Source organism: Sebastes umbrosus, chromosome 14, assembly GCF_015220745.1.
Source record: "Sebastes umbrosus isolate fSebUmb1 chromosome 14, fSebUmb1.pri, whole genome shotgun sequence".
Taxonomy (NCBI): domain Eukaryota; kingdom Metazoa; phylum Chordata; class Actinopteri; order Perciformes; family Sebastidae; genus Sebastes; species Sebastes umbrosus.
The window spans coordinates 24,719,594-24,728,133 of record NC_051282.1 but is presented as its reverse complement, the minus strand read 5'-3'; the positions used below and the strand labels follow the sequence as shown (position 1 = coordinate 24,728,133).

The following is an 8,540-nucleotide window of genomic DNA, read 5'->3' as shown; positions in this document are numbered from 1 at the left end:
ATGAAATGTGTTTTAACATATACCTTAGTTTTGTGCATAAGTATACAAAAATGTTTGTTTTTCTTCTTTGTGAAGTTTGGCTTCTTTAAAGAGGACCTATTATGCTCATTTTCAGGTACGTACTTGTATTTTGGGTTTGTTTTATGTTATGTAGTTCAATATTACTACTGACATTCTTGTAATATTACGTCACAATGTCTGCTGTATTAGCCATGTGTTTACGACTTATTTATTTACATTTTAAGGGGGGAAGTGAGACTCGATCACAAATGGTCACTGAAGACACTCTGTATGCAGTGTTTCTGTGGGGTAGAGTAACTCCCTTTGGCGTGAACTTTGGGCTTTGCAGACCTTTTACATGCACAAAAAATATATATATATAACACACTAAAGGAAAGAGAAAAAGCACAATAGGTCCTCTTTAAAGTTTTCTGAAGATGAGGCATTTGTAGTATTCTTCCATCTCAATCTAGAAATGAAAAACAATGCAGGTATAAAATCTATATTGTAGTTATTACCAAGTATAGCTACAGCATGTGACTCACCATCCTCTCCATACGGATCCCGTTCCCATAAGCCAGCTGTCTCAGCACATCGATGTCTGGAAGACCCCACTCTGGATTCCTGTGTACAAGCATTAAACAAGTCAGTGTATTCACACCCAGATACATATTGTTTCCATGTTGTATTAGATGAAATAAAAGGCCACTCACATTTGTCGAAGCTCTGCATCCAGGCTTTCATTACAGCTTGGGGTAATGGTGCCATTAATAGCATACACCTGGAATATGTTTAAGATTTGGAAAGGTGTCAACTTTTGCACTTCATCATGACATCCTGCATAATAACTAAAGAAATTATTGTTGGTACATACCGCGTATGTTATCAAAAGGCCATTTTGTCTGAGGATCTGACCTGCTCCGTTGAAAACACCCTTAGAAAATTATCAAAAACATGTTTATAAAACAGTTTCTGATACATTTTGATAGTTTTTTGTTGTTTTTTTTACGATGAATTGCTCACAATTTAGCTCAATATCTTGAGTTGGTTTTTTTTTGATAACCAGGCCTACCTGTGCTGTTTTGAAAGAGCTGTATTGCAGTAAATTAATGGCAACAATAAGGTCACAGGAGTTGCGAGGAAGGCCTGCCCATTTCTCCCAAGGCTCGCTGGCATCAAGGTGGACAGGCTGCAGCACATTCTTCACATGGGTTGCAGCAGTGTATGCCTTAATACTGTAAGTGAAAATGCAGATTTAGAATCAGATTCTCATAAATCACTTGCTGTTATTTCATATCCACATAACTGGAACATGTAAAACCTAGACATAAATTGTTGTGAAGCTTTTTTCTATGAGACACAAACCTGTCCCGAGACTCCTCTTTGATGTCTGATGGCTGCCAGGTAATGAAGGGCATCTTCTGGGCAAAGCGTATGACATGCTGCCCAGTTCCAGAGCCCAGCTCTAAGGCGAACAGCTGCCTGTGGGACTGGTCCTCCAGCACATCTTCAAGCACTAAACACAGACCCTCCCAGTTCCTCTCTGCCTGGGGAGACAGCAGCATGGTCTCTGGAGGAGAAAAAGCAGAAGGATGTGTTGTTACCCTGTCTTCTTGTATTGCCTGCAGCCTATGCATTGATTTTCTGTCTCTTCCTCTTACCTTAACTTGTGCTGGTTGACAGAGACTAGCTGTGAAATGGCATATTGGTGGATGCTGTATGTGGTGGATGACTGTAACAGCAGATGGATGCCGAGATTACCTGGGTAAGAGGATTCCCTCTGTGCTCCTCCCCAGAGGTCAGCAGTGGCACAGTACAGGTAGGACACACAAGCACAGATAACAGAGGAACAGAAATCAATTCATACTATAAGATTGTGTCTGAATAGCAATACCAATCAACATGATAAGCATAATGTGTGGAATCATCATATTACATCTTATTGTATCATATCGTACCTGAGTGTGTTTAAAATCATGAGTGTTTGCTGCTATCTTGTGGTTATAGTGGGGGACTGCAACATAATGTTAAATTATACAAGATAAATGACATTTGACCAACTTTACAGGAGAGCCAAAACAAAAAAATTACCTGACATGTTTATTAAATATAATCTTTAATATTAAAACATAATGTGGATGACAATGTACTTAATGAACAATATTTTGATACTTTAAAAAAAAAAATTATTAAGTGCACTTGTGTCCTTGTGGCCCCAAATAGTTCAGTGTGTTCAGGTGTAGGTCTTTTATTTATTTGATTTTTTATATATATATATATATATATATATATATATATATATATTTATTTATATATATATATTTATTTATATGTTTATTTATATATATATATTTATATGTTTATTTATATATATTTATATTTATATGTTTATTTATATATATTTATATATATATTTATATATTTATATATATATTTATATATTTATATATATATATATATATATTTATATATATATATATATATATATATATATATATATTTATATATATTTAAATAATTGTGGTAGGTCTTTTATTTTTTTATGTCTTTATTTTTTTAAAACAATTTACATATTTATTATTATTATTATTATTATTATTATTATTATTATAATAATTTATATATATATATATATATATTATTGTTACCTTTAAAAAATAATATAATCTATCAGCGTTATTCGCAATTATTTTTAGGCTACTACTCTTTTGTCCCTCATGGTCTGCCGTAGGTTTTCCACCAGTTCACGCAGTGCATGTCGGGTAGGTCAGCAGCAGACAGAGAGGACGCCATGTGCTTTTGATTCAGAGACACTGGAAGGAGAAACCCGGCTGTGTGACAGACTTGGCTTGTTTTATATTTTAAGGGACACCGGGTTAACGTCATCATGTACTGCACCAGCCGCTGCCTACGGACCGCGCTGCGGGCTGCAGCGACCACACACCGGTACGTTACCGTTAACGGCAGCACCGGCGGCCAACTGACTGTCAGAGTCACGTAACCGGTTAACGGTGCAGCAGGGTCCGACTGCCTGCATCTTCAAGGGCAGACAGCGGGGGACTGCTGCACGTTATATTGGTAGTAAAACATGCTGCTGTCTCTGTGTGTCGTGTGAATACAGAAGATGTAACGTTATTTAATGTTAGCAGCAACACCTGTTTAACCATGACCCAGTATTCTGCATGTAGTCTTATGAAGCACTTTGTCCTCTCTATTAGTTTGGTTGTAAAAATCTAAAACTAGTAACTGTTTGACCAGTTTGCTCCTCCATGCAGCAGCAGCTAACTCCACCAAGGTCACACTAGTGTGACTGGAAATTTATGTTTTTACTGTTAAAATAAGCTCAAGATGCATCTCTTAATCTGCTCACTGTACACCTGTACACCTGTACACCTGTACACAGTGATATGAACTACAGGTTATATGTTATAGAACCAACCGGGTTCAACTGCAGCCACCAGAACTGACTACTGACTACTACTACTGATACTATTACTACTACTACTATTACTACTTCTACAATTACTACTACTACTACTATTACTATTATTACTATTACTATTACTTAGTAGCTGCAGGACATCACAGCATTGGTTCCCATCCTGGTGTATTTGTAACCACACCCCCCATAAAGAGTCATAGGACATATATATGATGGATTACAAGGTTGTTAGCAGCATAGAAAAAACAAACATTATTTATATTTGTTATGGCAGACTTTCTTCTAATCCTTTTTTTTTTTTTTTTTTAGGACTTCAAAGCAATCACAACTCACAATCATAATTTCCTAAACCAAAAGCTGATGTCTTCAAACTGCTTCATTTAACCTACTACCTATCCAAACTACATTATATCAAGTTTGCTCTCATAATAAGACACAGAAAAGCAGCAAATCGTCACAATTAAGAAGCCGGAACTAAGGAAAGTTTGGTATTATTGCATCACAGATAATCAGTTATCAAAACAGTTTCTCATCTATAATATGTCGGTCAAGTAATCAATGAATCAACACACTGTTTTAGTTTAATTTTTCCTTGTAAATGACTGCATTATTTTACCTCTTCAGCCTCCTAAAAGTATTCAAATCAGTCTTATAAAGAATAGCTTAATCATTTGAACTGGTCTCTATTTTTTTTTTAAAGGACCAGTGTATAACATTCAGGGTGATCTGTTAATATAAATGGAATATAATACTAATAAGCATGTTTTCTTTAGTGTATAATCATCTGAAAATAAGAGTTGTTGTGTTTTCTTTACCTTAGAATGAGCTGTTTATATCTACATATGGAGCGGGTCCTCTTCACAGAGCCGGCCGCGTTGTTTCTACAGTAGCCCAGAACGGACAAACCAAACACTGGCTCTAGAGATAGCCTTCCACGTTATCACATTTTCATTTTGGCCACTGTGCTTCACCTTCTCCTTTGGCACACAGGAGAAGTTTCAGTTGGTTGCAATCTGCAACTTCACTGCTAGATGCTGCCAGATCCTACATACTGCACCTTTTAAGAGGTCACAAGCATGTGTAATGTGTGAGCTGATCACAGTTGGAGAGGTGTGTTAACACGGCCCCCAAAGTGCATTATGATACAGTAACTTCTGCCACATTGGGATTAACCGGTCAGTGGTACATTGTGAATGCAATTGCATCCATTAAATAGATGTTGAAGGAGTGCACGTCTCTGGCATGAGAAACACTGCCCAAACATTTGGTGTGCTGACGCCAAACGAGGATTGGAAGTCTCTACCAAATGGCGACTGTAAACCTCTGAGGTGATTGTAAGGCTGAGCACTTTTTTGGTAAACGGTAGTCACAGTTTCTGCATAGACAAAGTCAAAAAGGAGCTGCGGAGAAACATCTGATCAGTAAAGACACATTTAAAGATGTCTTCTGAAATGTGACCTGCAGATGCTCTCACCTAGATTTTATTTGTTCGCACAATAAAACAAAGCAGCAGAAATACAACAACAAAAGAAACAAAGTTGTGCAGGTGATATAAAAACAAATCCAAAGGGCTTATAGAAGGAATCTCACCTCAATAAACATCATAAGCAAATACAAATGTTATATAATCAACAAAAGAATACAAACAAGCAAACATAAAATCCAAAAGCAAATGTAAAGTAAGATTTATATCTAGATACACTGTGTCTTGCATCTTGAGCTCTGAGGACCCCCATAGTTAATCCATTTTTCATTTTCCAGGCAACAGCTTCAGCGGCAAGCACCAGCCGTGTGTGCTCTCCGACTCTTGAAGACCAGTCCAGCCACCCACTCAGGCGCCATCGCCACGCCTGCACTAGACGGAGGACCCAAACAGTATTCCCCCAAAATCGAACAGCTCGTCAGCGACATAGCCAGCCTCACTTTATTAGAGGTGTCGGACCTCAATGAGCTCCTCAAGGTTGGTAGAAAAACCACAATACGTGTTGTTACATAGAGATTGTTCTGTGTTGTCATGTTGAGTGATGATCTGGTTTTTGTTGTTGCAGAAAACTCTGAACATTCAGGATGTTGGAATGATGCCGATGGGGGCGATGGCTGCATCCGCTGCACCTGCAGCAGTAAGTACAGAGAGTAGACGATATAACTGGAGCACCTTACAGTATAATGTCATCTGCTACAACACCAACATAAACTTCAAAAATGACTTTAAATTTCAATCAACACTTTTCTGACACAGAATCGACATGTTTTATGATTTGTTATCATTTAAGTGCACAAATGAATTCGCCTTTTTTCTCTGTGTGACACTAGGAAGTTGAGGAGGCGCCAGTGAAGAAAGAGAAGACTCACTTTACAGTAAAATTGACAGAATTAAAGGCAGCTGAAAAAGTGAAACTTATAAAGGAAGTGAAGAACTGCATCCAAGGCTTGAATCTGGTGCAGGTGAGTCTCATCATTTGTGCCACATGGTTGTGTCTAGAAGGTAACCCTCAAATTGTGAAAACATGCGCTGCTATCAGGTACACTTGGAGGAGCAGCCGGGCCACTTCCAATGTTTTGAATTTGGACTGCCGTACCCGTTGTATATGCTAGCTGTCAACTCTACATATTGTTCCTTTAACATCCCTACCTCACACTGCCATGGGAGGGGGCCTAAAACCACTTTGTTACAAGACGGTTTAAAAGACTATGAGGGTAAAAAACTAAACTTATCCCAACTGCCCAGGAGTTTGTGTAACAGCTGACTACATCGATGTTCGTTGGAGCACGTCTTTGGGGAAGTTGGTAGCGGGTTTCCCGAAACAAGCTCCAGCACAAGGCACAGTCCCTCAGTCTTAATTTAGTCTAGCTGCTGTGAAATGAATGAAGCTGCCTTCAAGTGGTTGGAAATGTCAAGATCATGAAAATGCTCTGGTGGAGAACAATTATTGCAAAATATAAAGTGTGCTTGTGAGACTGGGGGGGTTAAACTTCACTTTGTTGTCACACAAAATGGCTATTTAAGTGACACCGCTGCACAACCCTGCAGTGAATCACCGCACCGCTGGATTTGGTGTGAATGCAGCCTCAGTCCCTTTTTTAGAAAGTATATTATCAGAACAGTATCCCAGTTCCTGTTTTTCCAAGATTGTGTAACCTCTCACTAAATCATCTTTTTTCCTCTGTCTTTCCTGAACCAGGCTAAGAAACTAGTGGAGGCTCTTCCCCAGGAAATCCGAGCCAACGTGTCCAAAGAAGAGGCAGAGAAACTGAAAACAGCCCTGGAGGCAGCAGGCGGCACCGTCGTGTTGGAGTAGATCTAGGTGCCCACCCGTTCTCCATCGTTTTGCTGCTCGTGCACTTCATCCTTCATTCTCTTATTTCTTTTTTTTTTACATAACAAAGAGACAGGATCCCGGGAAACAAAGAAATGCCTTCTGACTTTAATACAGCGTCCGGTGGGGCGGTACGACTCAGACTGAACTTTCCAGGCACACAGCCTGCACTAATGGCCGCCCCGCTGTTTGCTTGTCCGTTTGTCTGCTCATGTGTCTGTGAGACACTTGTGTAGCAAACAAGCTACAGAAACACTGGCTTGGGTGCCAAATAAGTCAGTCAGTCAGTTGGTCATTCTGTGTGTGTATGTTTAACTTTTCACAGGAGAGATCATGCTGTAGGGACACGGTTACTATTCCTTATGTTGAACACCAGATACTGTATCTAGTTCAGGGGATGGCAGGGCTGAGTCCTTATTACTTATAGAATTGTTAATGTGATTAAAGTTGAAATATCCATGTTGTCCCTTCTTTGATGTGTTCTTGTGGGTGATATGCAAACTTTAAAACTTGAGAATGAAATTGTAAGATATAAGTCGCCATAGTAGCCATTTTACACAGTGAAACCATTTTTTTAAACTTGACCTCACTCTATAAATTAACCTGTGGTGACCTCTAGGATGATCACAGCCTCATGAAACTTTACAGCCACAAACTAGAGACCTAGAGCATTCAGAGGATGGATGGCTTTCCTAGCTAGATTGACAATAAGGGGATTTCTGAGCAGTTTCCAATACAATTCTTTCAGAAATCTCCAAATGTCAAAAGTTTTTGATACCAAATCACAGCATGGCTTTTTCCATGGTGTCCCTCAAGGCCTTGGCGTCTTAATGGGGTATTTTGGAGGGGTTAGTGATCATTTTTATCAATTCTCGAGTGGTAAAAAATTGTTAAATTTAGCACCAAATCTGTGTAGCAAATGGTATCAACCCAGAAATTGCTGCAACAACTTTAATTGAGCATGGGAATGGCCATCATATACTTATATCATAATGTTCTTGTGCATTTTCACAATTTATTTTAATTAATTCATGTTTATTTCGGATTAATGTCTAGAACAACTTGATACATAGTGCTGAGCTGCATCTCAAATTAATCTTCAGGTTCCCAGCTTTCAGATGTTGACTGTTGACCTGCTATCTCCCCTGAAAGACCCGCTGTACCCCCATAAAAAAGACAAAAACTGTTCTATGTGCGCTTCTAACAAATCATACAGTACTGAGACTGAAATCTGTCTATTGTAACTGTATAGGGAAGAAATTCATATTATAGATAGACTTTATTGATCCCCGAAGGGAAATTAAGGTGTTACAGCAGTAATTTACATAAATCACACAAACATGCACGAGGTACCAAAACATTTTTTTTACAAACATCTATATACATACCAACTACTCTACTTTAAACTAGATAAAAGAAATTAAAAAAAATACTGTATCTCTTAACCTATAGAATGCATCCTGCTTTACTGTTTCTGACCACTAGAGGTCATAAGATCCTTCTTAGTCACCTCAGATGAGATGTTGTTCCTGTGTAAACTTAGAAATGTGTCGCATTATGCCGATTTAATTTTGACATGAACAGATAGTAATTGCTGTCCTGGTTGAGGAGAAAAAACATTTGCTAAAACGTGTTGTAATTAATGCTTTTTCACTCACAGGCCTGAAATACACACTTGCACAAACAGGAATAATATACATGTTTTGTAATATATGGATAGTTGTCTAAGGGAGGGGGCTGCCTCATAGCGGTTCACTGACTCTCAAGAGCACCTCGGTAGT

At 38.5% G+C, this 8,540-nt stretch overlaps 2 protein-coding genes across 2 annotated transcripts; one reads left to right on the top strand and one right to left on the bottom strand.

Annotated features, from left to right (window-relative positions):
* Positions 1-301: 301 nt before the first annotated feature.
* Positions 302-2,206, bottom strand: zgc:103625 (methyltransferase-like 26 B). Its single transcript, XM_037791639.1, has 7 exons — positions 1,662-2,206; positions 1,366-1,570; positions 1,073-1,235; positions 875-934; positions 714-781; positions 546-624; positions 302-469 (listed from the first exon to the last, which is right to left on the bottom strand). Exons 2-7 carry the CDS (start codon positions 1,563-1,565, stop codon positions 422-424), a joined length of 618 nt encoding a protein of 205 aa, XP_037647567.1. The 5' UTR covers positions 1,566-1,570; positions 1,662-2,206; the 3' UTR covers positions 302-421.
* Positions 2,207-2,721: 515 nt separating this feature from the next.
* Positions 2,722-7,223, top strand: mrpl12 (mitochondrial ribosomal protein L12). The gene is made up of 5 exons (XM_037791640.1): positions 2,722-2,946; positions 5,204-5,402; positions 5,491-5,562; positions 5,756-5,887; positions 6,625-7,223. Exons 1-5 carry the CDS (start codon positions 2,888-2,890, stop codon positions 6,739-6,741), a joined length of 579 nt encoding a protein of 192 aa, XP_037647568.1. The 5' UTR covers positions 2,722-2,887; the 3' UTR covers positions 6,742-7,223.
* The last annotated feature ends 1,317 nt before the right edge of the window (positions 7,224-8,540 follow it).

Excerpts from the sequence above, each read along its gene's own strand:
- mrpl12 (XM_037791640.1), top strand. The coding sequence starts at position 2,888 with ATGTACTGCACCAGCCGCTGCCTACGGACCGCGCTGCGGGCTGCAGCG. Across the intron at positions 2,947-5,203 it reads GCTGCAGCGACCACACACCG|GCAACAGCTTCAGCGGCAAG; the intron begins GTACGTTACCGT and ends TTCATTTTCCAG. Across the intron at positions 5,888-6,624 it reads AAGGCTTGAATCTGGTGCAG|GCTAAGAAACTAGTGGAGGC; the intron begins GTGAGTCTCATC and ends TTCCTGAACCAG.
- zgc:103625 (XM_037791639.1), bottom strand. The coding sequence starts at position 1,565 with ATGCTGCTGTCTCCCCAGGCAGAGAGGAACTGGGAGGGTCTGTGTTTA. Across the intron at positions 782-874 it reads GCCTTTTGATAACATACGCG|GTGTATGCTATTAATGGCAC; the intron begins GTATGTACCAAC and ends AACATATTCCAG. Across the intron at positions 625-713 it reads GATGCAGAGCTTCGACAAAT|GAATCCAGAGTGGGGTCTTC; the intron begins GTGAGTGGCCTT and ends GCTTGTACACAG.